The sequence below is a fragment of the Octopus bimaculoides genome, chromosome 2 (assembly GCF_046866305.1).
Source record: "Octopus bimaculoides isolate indiv1 chromosome 2, ASM4686630v1, whole genome shotgun sequence".
Taxonomy (NCBI): domain Eukaryota; kingdom Metazoa; phylum Mollusca; class Cephalopoda; order Octopoda; family Octopodidae; genus Octopus; species Octopus bimaculoides.
This window is the reverse complement of record NC_142929.1, coordinates 164,736,286-164,754,291: the sequence shown is the minus strand read 5'-3', so window position 1 is coordinate 164,754,291 and position 18,006 is coordinate 164,736,286. Positions and strand designations below refer to the sequence as shown.

The following is an 18,006-nucleotide window of genomic DNA, read 5'->3' as shown; positions in this document are numbered from 1 at the left end:
AGTGTGGGTAGTAAAATAATGGGGCATTAAACAGTATAATACAGTAATGTTAGAATAGTGAGACAGTGTATACTAAACATTTAAACATTATATTACAGGGTGTAGTGTGGGAGATGAGGCAGTGTATTGAACCTTATGTTACAATGGAGTGGTTTGGATAATGAAATAATGGTTTACATCAGTGGTTCTTCATCAGGGGTCATATAAGATCGTTTTATAAGCTTTAAGCTTATAAAATACTATTATTATTGTTTACAGAATTGTAAAAATCAACACTGCTTAACAAAACCATTGCAGTGAAAGTACATGAAAGTTTGTTTACAAAACAACACTACGAACTAATTACAGTTCTTAAATCTGATGGAATGAAGTAGATTGTGCGCTAGAGTAAGGGTAGCATACTTGTTGTGAAAACAAAGAAGTGTGGGTTCGAGTCCCATGCATACAGGAAAACCTACTTTTTTCCGTCAAGGCCTTATATGCCCCATTACTAGACTATTCTTTTTAGACAGTTCCATAAAGAAGTCCCAATCACTCAAAGGAGATGGAACTTGTGGAAGAAGGAGACCCAGGAAGACATGGGACGAAGCACTGAAGGATGATCTCAGGACACTGAACCTTATGGAGGAGATGAAAAAGGACCAAGATATCTGGCACCTTTCTATACTCAAGAAGACCTGTTCTCCACAGCAGAAGTGTTAATGCTGCTACTCCAGCAGAAAAGGATTGGCCTACAACAGCCCTGTGCCACGCCACATAAACAGCACCTGTGCTGGTGCCATATACAGAGAGCACCCTTGCTAGTGCCATGTAAGAGAACCCATGCCAGTTCCACACAAAAAGCACCCAGTACACAATGTAAGTGGTTAGCATTAGGAAGGGCAACCAGCCATAGAAACCAAAATAATCAAACTGGAACTTGGTGCAGCTCTTCTGCTTTCCAGTTCTGGTCAAACTGTCCAACCCAGGCTAGCATGGAAAATGGACATTAAAAAGATGATGATGATATATAAGCTCAAGCATAGCTGTGTGGTTTCAGGATTGATCCCATTACATGATACCTTGGGTAACTGTCATCTACCACAGCCTTCAATTGACTGATACCTTGTGAGTAAAATTCGGTAGATGGATACTGTAGAGAAGCCTGTCATGTATGTGTGTGTGTCCTTGCATTGATCCTGCTTAGACAATGGTGGCATTTGTTTATGTACCACATAAATGGTACGTCTGACAGCTCAGTAGTTTCTATGTGCAAGGACCAGTAGAATAAAGTACTATAACTGAAAACAAAGTCAGGATTAGTGTCAAGAAAGGTATCCAACCATAGAAAACTCAGGAAGTCACATGGAACCTGTGCCAGCACGGAAAAAGTTGATGTTAAAACAATGATGACAATATTGTCATCATATATATATATATATATATATATATATATATATATATATGTGATATTTACAAACAGGCCCTAAGACGAGTGGCTACGAAGTTTTCTGTAATTCTAATGTGAAACAAGGGAAGGAATACTATTGGTTTATACAGAAAAACGTTTTTAAGTACTAAGATGACATTAAATTTAGCAGAACTTATTTGGTATATTCAGTTGTGCAGTCACTACTGATAGCATTGTATCATATATGGTTTGACTCTCATGGAAGTATTTTTGCTGTCTTAGGCTATGCTTACAAATGGCATATATAATTTACATCTAAAATCTTAACCATTTTATATTATAAAGAATAAAAGACTTACCTATACCAACGCCTCCTTCTCACTGTGTCAGTCCAGCCTTTTCGACGATGGAATGGTCTAGAAAAGGAAATTGGAACATAGAAAATCAGCTTTTTAAAATTTTTTCTGCTTGTTAATGAAATTTGAAAATAGAGTGAAACTTACACGAACAATTTCCATTTTAAAGTAATAATGTTAGTAAAATATTATACATATAGAATATTAGTATAGCAATATATTAAACTATTACACTTATAAAATGTTAGCATACCATTATATCTTTACAGCTACATAATATTAGTACAACAATATATCATGGCAATATACCTACAGAATATTAATATATCAACATATTATAGCTGTAGAATGTTAATGTAACGTTCTTATTTTATCATTATATCTATTGACATTTAGTAAACCAATACTACACCATTGTATGAAAGACTGTAATTATACAAATGTATTCTACCATTATACCAATACATTAGTAATATACCAACATTTTCTATCATCTATATACTATTAGTATAATATACCTTTAGAATGTTAATATATCAATAAGCTGTGCCAATATATCAACAGGTTCTTAATGTACTAATACACCTACAAAATGTAAATATACCAACATTATGCCCTTACATCATTAGCACACTGATACAATTATAGAATGTAAATATAAAATAGCTCTACTAATATATCTATAGACTGTTTGTAGACCAATATACCTAGAGACTGTTAGTATACCAACTATATTATATCATTATATCTACAGATTATTTGTATAGTAATACACTTTTAGAATGCTAGTATTCCAATATATTATATCATTATACCTGCCTCCTTTCTTTATCTTTTCTTCTACTGCTGCTGCTGCCACTACTACTACTATTACGACCTCTGCTCCTTAGAGCTAGCTAGTTATTAACCACTTCTACTTATGCCCATCTAATACCATTATTACTACAGAATGAGTTCAGATTCTGCTGAGGCACACTTTGCCTTTCATCCCTCCAGTGTTGGTAAAATAAAAGTACCAGTTAGGTACTGGGGTTGGTAGTACGTACTTCCCTATTCTCCTCTCAAAATTGCTGGCCTTCAGTTTAAATTTAAAACAATTATTACTATAAAATTCTAATATAGAAATATATTGTACCATCGTACAATTAGAATGTTTATATACTATTATAACTATAGAATATTAATTACTCTATCAATATATCCTATCACTGTACCTATAGAATGTTAGTAAACCATTGTATTATATAATTATACCTATAGAATGTAAATATATCAATCTACTATATCAATATAACTTGAGCCAACAAGAAAACCATCATGTGGTTGCTCAAACTGCAAGAAATAGCAGTTAAATCTTTCTCTCAGTTTACTGTCTTAAAAAAGGACATGTATCCTGGTCCTGGGTTCCCTGCACAAAGAAAATAAATAAAATAACCATGGCTGGATTGCTTTTGTTCATAAGTTTATCCAATTAACGCTGGCCCAGCACTAAACAACAATAACAAATATCTGTATAGACTATATTATCCAATTATATCTAAAGAATGTTAAGTATACAAAAATATAACTATAGAATAGTAGTATAAGAATATATCATCCCAAAAGATAATACGAAAATCCCTACAAAAGTTTAGTATACCAATATACCTATAGTGTGTTAGTATGTCAATATATTGTACTAACATAATAATAATATGAACTTATTGTATACAGTACTCAAATGCACTACAACTCATCAGAAAATTTAATCAAAAGTGCATGTACAGTACATAGAATAATGCACAGACAGTGAACAATGAATGAGTTGTTTAAAAAAAATGAGGAAGAGGCATCAAACAAATTTCAGGAAGCATGGAAGTTTTGAAGGATGTAGTATCATAACAGCTAACAACTGATGTGGATAGTTTATCCCATGCTTCAACAATTCTGAGTATGAAAAAATAAATTTCTGAAAGTCATGGGTTCTGTTGTTTTATGATTTTGTAAGGATGTCTACATGTGTTAGACATATGGAATCCAAAAGGGTGCCCAAATTTGTTGTTGGAAAGATGGTGATTAACTTTGTGGGTGTCTACCAAGTCAGTAGTTGGATAGCAGAGCTTCAATTTGTTCATGCCCAGGGAAGCAAGACATTCAAAGTTTTAATATCCATTATTTTTAGGCTTAGATCAACAGCCAGATGACTGAGCTTAAAAGAGAAGTGGCTGAGAAACCAAAAAGCTTGTGGTTCATATATTATCACCAGCACTGACATGTTCGTTGGTAAATCACCTAACACTCCTGTCTACTTAGCTGTAAGCAGATATCACAACTGTAAACCAGCAATAGGATTATTAAATCAACAAATGTTCCACTACATTCTAGAGTAGCTCACTTGTTCTAAATAGATTACAAGACAAACTTTTCAATGATTGATTAACTTATCGTTGATATTATTGTTTAACTCCAGCTCAGCTATGATCTAACAAATATATGGTCAAAGGCATTCCAGCCATGACCATACCATTTCTTTCCTAGGCATAGTACTCTCAGAACTATCTAATCTTATGTGTCCTTCTTTTTTCAAGGCAGTAGGGTGTAATTTGAGGAAGATCTGATTGCTATTTCAAGCAAGTTGAGCAACTATGTAGAGGATTCCTTCACTAGCTCATGAGAGAAGTTACTGTTTGTAAATATCACACTACTTACAGAAACAAGGACTAAATAATCACCTTAATATGATAGAATAAGGGATCAAATACTGTCATACTGAGATTATAACATATTGGAATTATTATAATAGATTGGTATTATTATTATAACTAATTGGAATTCCCCTAATTGATTGATATTATCATAACAATAGGGTTATTATAACTAATTGGGAATAATCATAATTAATTGAGATGACCATAATAGATCAACATTATCATAATATATTAGGATTATAAGTAATTAAGATTAATCATAATAGATTGAGATTATCATAACACATGAAGATTATCAGAACAGACTGGTATTAATAACTGACTGAGATTATTATAAAAGAACATGGTCAACATAAGAAATCAGAATAATCAAACAAGCAGAATAAACCTATTTATTATCTTTCATTAATATAGAAAACAGAAAGTAAAGTAGTGGGGAGACCTGTTGAAATCTGTAGAATACTGCCAACCTTCTGGATCCACACCACCTGGCACAGAATAATCAATTATCCAGTCAGTCATCTATCATAAATAAAAAAGAAAACATTGTCAGAACCAAAAACAGAGTGTAAAGTTCAAAGTTTTCATCCTGCTGTTGCAGCTGATATGATGATGATGGTGATAGTGGTGGAAGTGGTGACAATGACAGTGGTAGTGATGATGATGATACTGATGAAGACAACAATGATTTAAACATTTTCATATTGGTTTGGTCAGGAGGAAGGAGCTGTGCCCTTTGACCCTTGCAGACCCTTTGAGACCAGTGAAATCAATGTAGTTATTGCTCCTCTTGAACACTTGCAAGTCAATGGTTGCAGGAAAACCATGCATAGTAGTCAATGCAAGAACTGGAAGGGTGGGACAGAATATGGGTGATGAGAGAAACTAGTGAGGTGGAATGAAACTAGCAAGCTCCAAGGAGTAGAGACCACTGTCATACTGGTAGGAAAAGCAGGAAGAGGAGACAACACCTCTGTGGACAAGAGGCTGGAGTATACTGATGTGCCATAGTAAGATGATGAAGATGTTGATAATGATGATGATAATTAGTGGACTTGAATTCAATACCACTTATCACAGCAGCATGCTACATTTTTAAAAAAAATAGTTTAGTGAGATGCACAAGAACAACATACATGATTTTTTTTCCAGGACCTCTGGGTTTCATAAGGAAAAAAAGAAAGTAATAACTCGAGAGTTATTCTCAGTTGAAAGAGTTAGCAATAAATGCTTATAACAGAGAAGGCTCTATACTCAAAGATGTAAAAGAGGCGATAGTAAACCAAGTAATAAATTAAGACTACTTCACTGATAGTCTTCTACTGCCTTTACCTTCTCAGTTTTACTCAGAAGGTTTGGCTTGATTTGAGGATAGAGTAAAATACTTCTCAAAGTGCCAGAGAGTATTGACTTGAAACCTGAAACCACATAGTTCTGAAACAAACTTCTTAACTACACAGCCATGTCTGTTCCTATGCATACTTTGTTTCAGTCAAAATAATCAGACAGTTCACAAATATCTTATAATTTGTAATTCTGCTTGTCATTGTGTTACTTAGCCCATCGGTAATGCTCTCACGTAATTGGTTTTAAAGAGGGAGAAAGAAAAGAGAGATAGAGAAAAAGAGGGAGAGAGAAAAAAGGGAGAGAGAAAAAGAGGGAGAGAGAAGCATCCATGATGTGAGGCAGAAGGAGTGTAATTATAAGGCTTTCATGTGATTAGTTGAAGGGAAAGAGAGGAGAAAGAAAAAGGAGAGAGAAACAGAGGATAAGGTGAAGAGAGAGACAGAAAGAGGGAGAGAAAAGCATCCATGACATGAGGTAGGGGGAAAATAATACTTATTATGTTATTAAAAAAGTTAATTGAAGGTAGAGGAGAGTTAACAATATAATTTTAGGGGTGATGTTCTGATGGAGAGGTTAAAGAAAGGCAGAGAGAGGTGGGGGGTGAGAGAGGAGGGAGAGTGATGATGATGATGATGGTGATGGAGATGGAGGTGGTGGCAGAGGTGATGATTGGATAATGAAAAGTGTATTTTTAAAAAATTTAACCAAGTTTTTTATATTACCTATCACTTAACGCATGCACGTAAATGCAATTCTGTGAAATATTCATGCTTATTTACGTGGCAGATATAAGCAATTTAACTAAAGGTTGTATCATATGTACAGGATATTTTTCTTTTGTTTATGGGGAAAATAGAAAATAAGACTAAATATTTATTTTATGAGTGCAGTGTATTTAAATCTATAAAACTGTGCATAAAGTATATAAAGTGTATTTATAAAGTGCATTAAGTAATCATTGTATTCCAATTTTTTTCACTTTTTAATGAGTAGCAGACGAACAACTATCTTGGCCATCAGAACATCAGAAATAAATCTTAGAAACCAATCTACAGACCAATCTAGTAGACTCAAAATCAAGGCTATTTCAGCTGTAACCATCCACTTCTTTTTTTTTAGTCATTGTGTATCTAGGACTACATTATCCAATATGTCCTACCTTTTTTTAAAAAGATAGAACTAGAAGATGATTTGAGTGAGGTTTGGCTGATATTTCTAACATGGCAAACAGCCATGTAGAGGCTCTCTCTCTCTTATAAACTAGTTAGTGGCAATGGCATGTTCTGCTGGGTGTTGTGGAAAATAGGAAGACAGATAAGTTTTACAACTCACCCATATCCATTGACCTGATGGAAGCTGTGTATTTTCTTTGGTTCTTTTATATCTACCTGATCTGTCACTCCAGTCATGTCCATCAGCCATAAAACCTCTACAACAAATATAAACAATTTATTAGTTATCAAGTGTTTCGTCATGTTAACTTGAACAAAGACAAAAAAATATCCAAACAGTAAGTACTGAACATTATAACAGACTGATGTACTATGGACAGTGAAACGGTATGTACTGAACAGTACAATACAGTAGTGTAATGCAGATACTTTACAATGTGTACTGGACACTATAATAGTGCTGTAATGGAGTAGTAAAATAATGATGTACTCAACATGATAATAAAATAGTGTAGTTCATATATTGAGACAGTATCATCATCATCGTTTAACGTCCGCTTTCCATGCTAGCATGGGTTGGACGATTTGACTGAGGACTGGTGAAACCGGATGGCAACACCAGGCTCCAATCTAATTTGGCAGAGATTCTACAGCTGGATGCCCTTCCTAACGCCAACCACTCAGAGAGTGTAGTGGGTGCTTTTACGTGTCACCCGCACGAAAACGGCCACGCTCGAAATGGTGTCTTTTATGTGCCACCCGCACAAGCCAGTCCAGGGGCACTGGCAACGATCTCACTCGAAAATCCTACGGGAGCCAGTCAGGCGGTACTGGCAACGGCCACGCTCAAAATGGTGCATCTCATGTGCCACCCGCACAAGAGCCAGTCCAGGGGCACTGGCAACGATCTTACTTGGCTTGCCGGGTCTTCTCACGCACAGCACATTTCCAAAGGTCTCGGTCAGTAGTCATCGCCTCGGTGAGGCCCAATGTACGAAGGTCTTGCCTCACCACCTCAGCCCAGGTCTTCCTGGGCCTACCTCTTCCACGGGTTCCCTCAACTGTTAGGGTGTGGCACTTTTTCACGCAGCTATCCTCATCCATTCTCACCACATGTCCATACCAGCGCAATCGTCTCTCTTGCACACCACAACTGATGCTTCTAATGTTCAGCTTTTCTCTCAAGATACTTACACTCTGACGGGTATTCACATTGACATTACACATCCAACGGAGCATACTGGCTTCATTCCTTGCGAGCTTACGTATGTCCTCAGCAGTTACAGCCCATGTTTCACTGCCATGTAGCATGGCTGTTCGTACGCATGCGTCATACAGTCTGCCTTTTACTCTGAGTGAGAGTCCCTTTGTCGCCAGCAGGGGTAAGAGCTCTCTAAACTTTGCCCAGGCTATTCTTATTCTAGCAGCTACACTTTCAGCGCACCCACCCCCACTACTAACTTGGTCGCCCAGATAGCGGAAGCTATCGACTACCTCTAGTTTTTCACCCTGGAATGAGATAGAAGTTGTTTCCTGTTTGTTTACAGTCTTTATTGCACCTGAACATCTGCCACAAACAAAAACTAACTTGCTAGTTAACCTGCCTTTGATGTTGCTGCACCTCTTATGTGTCCATAGCTTGCACCGGGTACATCTTATAGAGTTACTACCTACTCCTTTTCTACATACTGAGCAGGGCCATCTACCTGAAGGGGTTTGTGTTTTATCTACCTTCCTACTTATTAGGATTTTGGTTTTAGCTGGGTTGACTCTAAGGCCCTTCAATTCTAGACCTTGCTTCCACACCTGAAACTTCTCCTCTAGTTCTGATAGTGACTCCGCAATTAGGGCAAGGTCATCAGCATAGAGGAGCTCCCAGGGGCAACCTGTCTTGAACTCCTCTGTGATTGCCTGGAGGACTATGATAAATAAGAGGGGGCTGAGGACGGAACCTTGGTGGACCCCTACCTCTACCCGGAATTCATTGCTGTACTCATTTCCAACCCTCACCTTACTGGCAGCATCTCTGTACATGGCTCGCACAGCTCTTACTAACCAGTAGTGCTATCCCAAGTTTCCTCATTGACCACCAGATAAGGGATCGGGGGACCCTGTCAAAGGCTTTCTCCATGTCAACGAAAGCCAGGTACAGAGGTTTATCCTTAGCTAGGTATTTCTCCTGCAGCTGTCTCACTAGAAATAAGGCATCAGTAGTGCTTTTACCTGGCATGAACCCAAACTGCATCTCATCTAAATTGATTCGCTCCCTAATTAGTTGGGCTATGACCCTCTCTGTAACTTTCATAACCTGATCTAACAGCTTGATGCCTCTGTAATTATTTGTATCTAAAGCGTCACCTTTACCTTTGTAGCAGTTGACTATGATGCTATGTATATATATATATATATATATATATATATATATATACCTTGGTATAGGCTCTAATCATCTCCCTAACACTGGATATTGTACTGTATTGTACTTTCAATTCATGATGCTGAACGGAAGATTTTATGACATCAAGAAGCCTGTCCACTGGAAGCTACTCATCTTATGTCAGGAGTTTAACACTAGTAAAGAGGCAGTTGATCCCAGAGGTGAATCCCATCAGAAACTAGTTGATGTGATGACAGAGTAAGCTGATGTACATGATGGACAATTTGTTGCAATTTGAAGATGTATTAAGGAAATGCCATTCAATAAGGAAACAACCTGCCATTGAAACTGTTATTTTTCTCTCACAAACCAGAGAAAGTTACAGTGAATTAGAGACTACCTCAAATATTTGATATTCTCAGAATAATATACCATACAAAAAAATGTGACTATCAAGAATTAAACCAATGTAGCTGAATTGCTGATGTTCAAGACATATAAACCGAAAGGAATTTTTAAAATGAATAATGAAAAAGTTAGAGGTGGAGATTACAAAAATATATACTTAAACACTTAAGTGGGCACTTTTAGTTATAGGTGTGCATCATCTGTGCTGGCCCAGGGTTAAACAGCTATACCAGCAACATAAGTGATAGCTGCTAGTGGTATGGAGAAGTGAATAGTGTTGAGAGAGAGAGAGAGAGAGAGAGAGAGAGAGAGAGAGAGAGAGGGAGAGAGAGAGAGAGAGAGAGAGAGAGAGAGAGAGAGAGAGAGAGAGAGAGAGAGATGCAGTGATATGGTGAACACTTGTTTTTCTTTAGCCTCATATCAGCTCTGATTGAAAAGACTAATGGTTAAAGACATTCAAAACATGGCTATCCTGTCTTCTTGTGGGTATCTCACTGACTATACAATCTGATGTGTTCTTCCTATATGAAGACAAAGTTATGATATGAAAAGAGATTTGGCTGCTATATCAAACATGTCAAGTGAACAATTAAAAGCCCCCACCTGTCAGTGGTAGATTGAGAAGTTAACAGTAGTGTGTGTTAAGTATCAATAATTGTGAGATATGGAGAGAGACATGAACATTGTTATTAATTGTCAGTAAACATTACTGAGCAAACAAAGCGTGAACTAAAAACCAACCTCATCTCTTTAATATAGAACTGTATTAAAAACCAACCTATTTGAATAGCCATATGCAGGTGTCCACTTTTGGTTTTCATAAATATAAACACTACGTACATCAACTTGTGGATGGACTCTCCAACTGGCATCGGATACACCTTAGAAAGAAAAAATAAATAGAATTACATTAATTCTTCCATGCTGACAATGTTTTATTCTTTTGCATTGTAATCATATAATCAATGGAGGAAAGGCAGTATAAATAACCCTTTTTAAGGGCCTCTAAGATGGGTGGAAAAAGAGGAGAAAGTTATTCTCAGACTGGGGACTTGATCTGAGTGTTCTCTACTAAAAGAACCAAAACCCAAAGGCCTGGTGATGCTGTTAAACAGAGCAACAGGCTACACAGCATCGTGTCATTCCTGTTTCTTCATAACATGGTATACTAGTACAATGACAAAGAAAACTACTAGTGCGTGTGTGTGTGTGTGTGTGTGTGTGTGTGTGTGTGCGCGTGTGAGTGTGTGTGTGTGTGTGCGTGCGCACGGGTAAATCCACATGTATGTATATTATTTTTCCCAGTGTGTGAGTTGCTGCTTAGAGTTTCTCATTCCAGAGTTACCTGTACATTAGGACAAGTACTTTTTTCATTCAATTACATTTCACACCAGTATGAAACGACCATTCATTGTATATAAATGGAGTGCAGGTATGACTGTGTCCTCAGTTTATCTCCCAAGTACATGTTTTGGGATTCAATCCTACTGCATGGTACATTGGGTAGGTGTCTTTAACTATAGCTTTAGTTTGACCAAAGTCTTGTGAGCCTATTTGGTAGACAGAAACAGGAAGTAACCTGTGTGTGCATGTGTATTTATGTAGTAACATGTATTTTAAACTGTATGTGCATTTGTATGTATAGAATAGTGGGTAAATAATCATCACATATAGGAGAAGAGAGTTTTACTATCACACCTGTGGAAGTGAGGGCATATCACTATCATATTTGTAGGAGTGTGTGTGTGTGTGTGTGTGTGTGTGTGTGTGTGCGTGTGTGTGTAAAACTAACACATGTAAGAAAGTGGGTCTATAGATGTGTTGAGAGAATACTTACTCTTTAGAATGTCTCCTCCAAAGCCTCCAGTATATACCCAGGCTGAGCTGTCATAGCCAATACCCCAGCTGATATTTAAAGGGTTGGTTTCTACCAGGTGCAAATGTCCACCAACTGGAATCCATTTTCTAAAGAAGACAGGTAAGTAAGATAATTATATCAACATCATCAGTATAAAGCACAGGTGTAGTCCACACCAAAGCACCAACATATTTGAAATAGTGTTTCTGATATATATCCAATATACAGCTATCTGACCAATTATAAAACTTTCACACAAGCATCATGGGCCTACTGATGTGCTATATTCTTTTTCTCTCGATTTTGTAAAATTAGCCAAACCTATTCCCTCTATTTTATCCTCCTCACACCACTGCCATATTTCAGATTCCACAGACCAGATTATGTGCTCTATAAATAAAACTACTTGCTGAAACCTTCATCTCTACAGCTGTAACCCTTGGAACTTTCTGCCTGCTCATATATCTACCACATCTATGTGAGTTACATACTGCTATATCATGCATGTATGTATATAAACATAAATGCATAAATGCCATAGTTCTGTGACAGTGTACATATATAAGTAGATAATTACCACATCCCTTTGCAGTGAGCTGGCAGAACAGTTAGAGTGTTGGAAAGAATGCTTTACAGTATTCATTGATTCTCTGCACTCTGAGATCAACTTCCATTGTTTTGGGGGGTCGCTAAAAAAGTACCAATCAATTACTGAAGTTGATCGTTCTCGCTCTCTCTCTTTCTCTCTGAAAGGAAGGAAGGAAAGAATTGCCAGTGTTCAAACCTGGAGAAGACAGGCTATGTCAAGTTTAAAATGCCCAAGAGATACTATGTCACAATAGCGTCTTTCTATATCCATTAGGAATTGTGGATTCAAAGTAGGAAAGAAGGAACACAGGTGCATATCTAGCACATTTCTAGCAGAATGAGTATATTACTATCACATCTCTGTGAGAGCAGTTGAATAATTCTGAGTGAGATAACATCTTAGAGATGCTATACATATGTATAACATCTCCAAAAGATTAAGTATATAACTACACACCCAGTACACACTGTCACACAGCACCTGTTACACTCCATAAATTGGTTGATGTATGTCATAAACCAGTTCAAAGAAGGCTTGACATGGATATGCAGAATGACACAGGTTTGAGTGTGCCCTTCAAGTCAATAGTAACTGCCAAGTGTTGACTGAGGATATCAATTCCGATGATAACCAGAGCTACAAGGTGGTCAGCCACAAGGAAATTAGCATTATATGTGTTATTTCCCAGTTGTAATTTACTACTGAATTTACCTTTAATCTTCAGTGCTGTGTTGTTAGCCAAGTAAACTGTATTAGTTGTTAGGTTATAGCCTGTTTTAACCTATTAGCATTTAAACTGGCCATCTGGCCCAAATATTCTACCTTTTTTTTATGTTCAAACAGGCAGATTAGGCCTATCACACCTACCCTACAATGTCATTCTAAAAATAAGCAATCGCACCATTAAAATATTTAAGCTACAAGATAATGCATGATTGATTCAAAACAATGAATAATTAAATAATACATTTGACAAAGTAATCTGAATGTTAAAGGGTTAACAGCACTATCTTGACCTTAGGTATATTTTGCATTAGAACTTGGTTTCCAGTCTAATGAGTCATAGTTTTTTTCCTCTCTTATACCTCAAAGCTGTGGACACTTTGTAATACATCAAGCATGCTGCCAAAACAATTGCCAAGTAAAATATTGATATTAATATTCTTACGGAGAAAAGTTCTTCAATGTTCCAGAGGAACTGCTATCTGACATGCTGTTTGTAGGGTCATAAACAAAAATATCTCCACGGACCATTGTTGACCATACTGCGCCTGGTTGAACGCCAAGACTCAAGTACCTGTGTTTGGAGACAGATGAAATATTCAGGGTGGATACCTGCAATGGAAAAACAACAATTTGTTCGTGTAAAACTAGAACAGCTTTATACATATGAGTCAATGAGTGAGCTTCAACATGATTACTTTACTTGCTAGAAATAGTAACCCACTCTCCCACAAAACACATATTACCATCTAATACAATGTGGGGTATATCATATAATATAGTCCCTAAAATGATAGGAGAGCCATGACTGGAATGGTTTTAATCATAGGTCTGTTTGACCACAGCTGAGCTGAGGGTAAACAACAGAATCATCATCATCAAAGAGAGAAAATGACAGTGAAAAGGTGGATTTGGAAACATCCCATTTCATCAAACTAAACTGAGTTAAAGTTTTGGTGATATTAGGAACAGTAGTAGCATAGACACATAGTAAGGATGGTGGGAGGAGAGAAAAGTGGATTGGTTGAACTTAGGAAGGGATAACAGACAGCTTTGTAACTTTCAGTTTTAGTTTGACCCTCATATCAACCCTGATTGAATAGATCTATGGTCAAAGGCATTTCAGCTGTGATCATCTCATTTTTATGTATATCAGGTATTATATGGTGCACTCTATCCTTAATTAAAAATAGTTGGGTATGATAATAAAGAAATTTAGCTGCTATTTCTAGTAGATCAAGTGACTGAATAATGAATTAAAGGGGAACCTCTACATGGTCACTAGACCTGTTACAAATAAGAGTCAAATCTCTCCAGTCACAGCCTACCATCTTACGAAAGAAAGGACACACTGGATAATGTAATAAAGACAGGATGGCCATAGCTGGATGCTTTTGATTATAGATTTTTCAGAGACAACCTAAGTTTAAACAACAAGCATAGTAACATTAACAAGACAGCAACAATACCAACATTAACATATTGAGAGCCATATAGTAAAGTGAACTTACCCAATCATCAATATCTGCTTCATTAATGGATGATAGAAGAATTGGTGATGTATGACTGACTTCTGGACTCACATGAATGGCCATTTGATACTGTCGTAATGGTTCACTGATGCGACAGGTACACAACACTTCATTCAGTGGAATCTGTAGATGCTGAAATACAAAAGAAATGTTCAGAATATCTGAATGTAGCATAGAAACATGTTTAATGCCTATTGGGGAAGGTACGTGTGTCACTTCCCCATATCTCCTTCCTAGATGCCATGCTTTATGAAAGCAACTATTATTTAACATTAGCATATTCTAAGGTGGTAAGCTGGTAGAATTGTTAGCATGCCAGACAAAATGCTTAGCAGCATTTCACCCTTCTTTTCATTCTGAGTTCAAATTCTGCCGTGGTTGATTTTGCTTTTCATCCTTTCAGGGTTGATAAAATAAGTACCAGTTGAGTCCTGGGGCTGATGTAATCAACTCATCATCTTCTGAAAGTGCTGGCCTTAAGCCAAAATTTGAAACCAATATCATCACATTATAGGTGCAGAGATAGCTGAATGGTTAAAAAATTTGTTTTGTAATCATAAAACAAGAGATTTGATTCCACTGAGTAATACCTTGAACAAGTGTTACTTATCAGAGCCTCAGGCCAACCCAAACCTTGTGAATGAAATTAAAATATGTAGACAGAAACTGTGTGAAAGCCCATCATATGGACTGTACCTGTAATCCTAAGGTCTAGCTTTGTTAGACATGATCATACCAATTCTATATGAAGAATATGTGGAATACTCAGCTACTCATGCTGTGTTTGCCTGAGAATTACGTTAAAGACACAAGTACCTTCAATATAATCCATCTGTCACCCTTCTCTACCACGTGACTCTCCCTGCCAAGTGACTCTTCAATGACATCTACCACTCATACTCACCATCACTCATCCCTGTTGCTATCCATCATTTGCTCTCTCTTTTTTTATCTTGACACATCTTTATAGCTACTTGATCACACTATTCTTGCTATCTCCAACAATCAGCGTGTAGATAACACTTTCTTTCCTACCCTCATATTCTGTTTTCCCTATCACACTCATACATTTTCTTCTTTTGCGCTCATAGTCAATATTTTGTTGACACTCTTGGTAACGATTGCTTGAAAGAACAATAGCAATGAAAGGCAGAGAGGAGTTTTTAGTCTTGCAAAGAACAAGGCAACCTTACTAGTGTGGGTGCCACAATAAAATGCACCCAATACACTCCATAAAGTGATTAGACAGGCAATATATTATGTATGTTAAAATCAGAGATGGCCTTGTTGATAGGGCATTGTTACCAGTCAAGACATCAATGGTTCATATTCTGTCGACAGCAATGTAGTTGCATCAGTATAACTAAGTGGATAGGACACTGAACAAGAGTTCAGCAGTTCATATCATGACACTAGCACTGTATGGTTGTGTCTATGATCAAGTTCTGAAATGGTCCCGTTTACCTTGTAGTAAATAAATACTACAGAACAGGAACAACATACCAATAAAAAGTGTGGCTACACTATAAAATTGTCAGCTTGCAGTGCTGAATTCAACTCCTCTCAAAGGCAAATAGCTTGGAGAGAGATGGTCACTTCACTAAGTTAATGTCCCTTCTTTCCTAAATAGATATGACAATAGAGTTTACAGAGATATATTTAGAATCAAATGGGTTAAGGCAGTGGTTCCCAAACTGACAAATACCAGCCCCACCTACACCAACTATTACTAAAATTTTCTTGGGTATATTTTCATTTCTATCTCTATCATTACGGGAAGAACTTGAAAGATGGAGTTACTGAATTAGAGGCTGGACAAAAGAAGATAACTTACCATATGATTAGATTTAACAACATAATGTATTGTAAATGTGCTTGGTTCACAGACAGTGTCCATTCCTTGTTCAAACTCTACATTACATTCAATCCATTTGGACTTTTGTGGATTCTCTAACCAATAAAGACTCCCTTTCTTGATCCAAGAGACCTGAAAATATTTTGGTTAACAACTTCAATGGAAATAAAGGTAAGAGGGCATTAGGAATTTTAGGACACAATGTGTTAATTAAAGAGCTTGGTGTAATTAGCATATATATTTGAAGGAGCTTCTGTTTGTTACATCACTGGTTAAAATAACAAATAAAGAGTGAGTTGAAAACCCCTTATGTACCAAGAAGCTGACGGGGAGCGAGAAAGCATTAATATTTATAAGGCAGTGAGCTGGCAGAATTGTTAGCGTGCCAGGCACAATGCTTAAAAGTATTTTGTCCATCATTACATTCTAAGTTCAAATTCCACTGTGGTCAACTTTGCCTTCCATCATTTCAGGGTACCAGTTGAGTACTGGGGTTGATGCAATTGACTTACATATCCCTCTGAAATTGCTGAACTTGTGCCAAAGTTTGAAAGCAATATTTTAGAGTTTTGTGAATTACAGTTACTTTTTGATGCCTTAGTTATGAAAAAATACCTTGTAACTGAATACTGATACATACCTTAGCTATCACTTAATACTTTGTAATTCAGCACCTTATTTACGATATTCTACAATGTTGCTGTTATGACATTACTCTATAGCTCAGTATCTTAGTTATGATATAGTTCCTTGTAATTTTGAACCCTAGTTATGATACAGTGCCTTGTAGCATGGATATTTAGTAATTGTGATAGCAATGTGTAGGCCAATAACTTCACTAAGACACAACAGTAACATATATAGTTCAATTCCTCAAACATACCAGAGTAATTTGTTGTTCAGTTCTTTATAATTGTGTATCTTAGCTATGACTTAGTCCTTTACGACAGTATACCTTAGTTACAACTCAATGCTTGAGATTGCAGATCTTAATCAGGATTGTGTACCTTAGCTACAACTCAGCATTTTACAACTGTGCCCTAGTTATAACTCCACACTTTACAACAGTATATTTCAGTTATGACTCGGTACTTTATGAGTGTGACCTTACTCATGACGCAGTATTTATCACTGAGCCATAACTTAGTTGTGACTCAGTACTTTATGACTGTGTATCTTAATTATGATTTAGTATTATAAAACTGTGTATTTCAATTAAGACTTAGTGCTTTGTGATTGTGTACCATTATCATCACTCAGTGCTTTATAACTGTGTAACTTAGTTATGATTCAGAATTTTATAACTATGTATCTTAGTACCTGACTATGTACCTTACTTATGATTCAATACTTTATGTCTTATTAACACCTAATTAGTTATGTCTCAGTACCTTGCACATACAAAGTCTATTGCAGATAACATGTCCACAAAACTTGGAACCTATCAACAAGATCTGTAGTATGCAGTATGTTCAGATGATCAAGAAATTATTTGCAATGAATATGGATCCACAACCCAAGTACTGAGAGTTTGAGACTATATATATATTTGTAATGTTATGAAGGGCTGGACATCTAATATATACTTTGGTACTTTAGTCATGACTAGGTATTTTGTTATTCCTAAATATCATATATAAAATTAATAGTTATAGTTTGATTCTTTAGTCATGGCTATCTATCTTAACTATAGGTACCACTATTATGATGAG

The 18,006-nt window shown here is 36.5% G+C and overlaps 1 protein-coding gene across 1 annotated transcript in view; it reads right to left on the bottom strand.

Annotated features, from left to right (window-relative positions):
• The window catches only part of LOC106875269 (tectonin beta-propeller repeat-containing protein 1), a 66,055-nt gene that overhangs the window by 9,844 nt on the left and 38,205 nt on the right, over positions 1–18,006 (bottom strand). Inside the window, exons 11-18 of the mRNA XM_014923356.3 lie at positions 16,274–16,426; positions 14,419–14,571; positions 13,353–13,519; positions 11,575–11,702; positions 10,516–10,618; positions 7,113–7,209; positions 4,876–4,955; positions 1,750–1,806 (exon numbers count right to left, since the gene is read on the bottom strand). Coding sequence (XP_014778842.1) covers positions 1,750–1,806; positions 4,876–4,955; positions 7,113–7,209; positions 10,516–10,618; positions 11,575–11,702; positions 13,353–13,519; positions 14,419–14,571; positions 16,274–16,426 — 938 coding nt within the window. The remainder of the gene's footprint in view (positions 1–1,749; positions 1,807–4,875; positions 4,956–7,112; positions 7,210–10,515; positions 10,619–11,574; positions 11,703–13,352; positions 13,520–14,418; positions 14,572–16,273; positions 16,427–18,006) is intronic.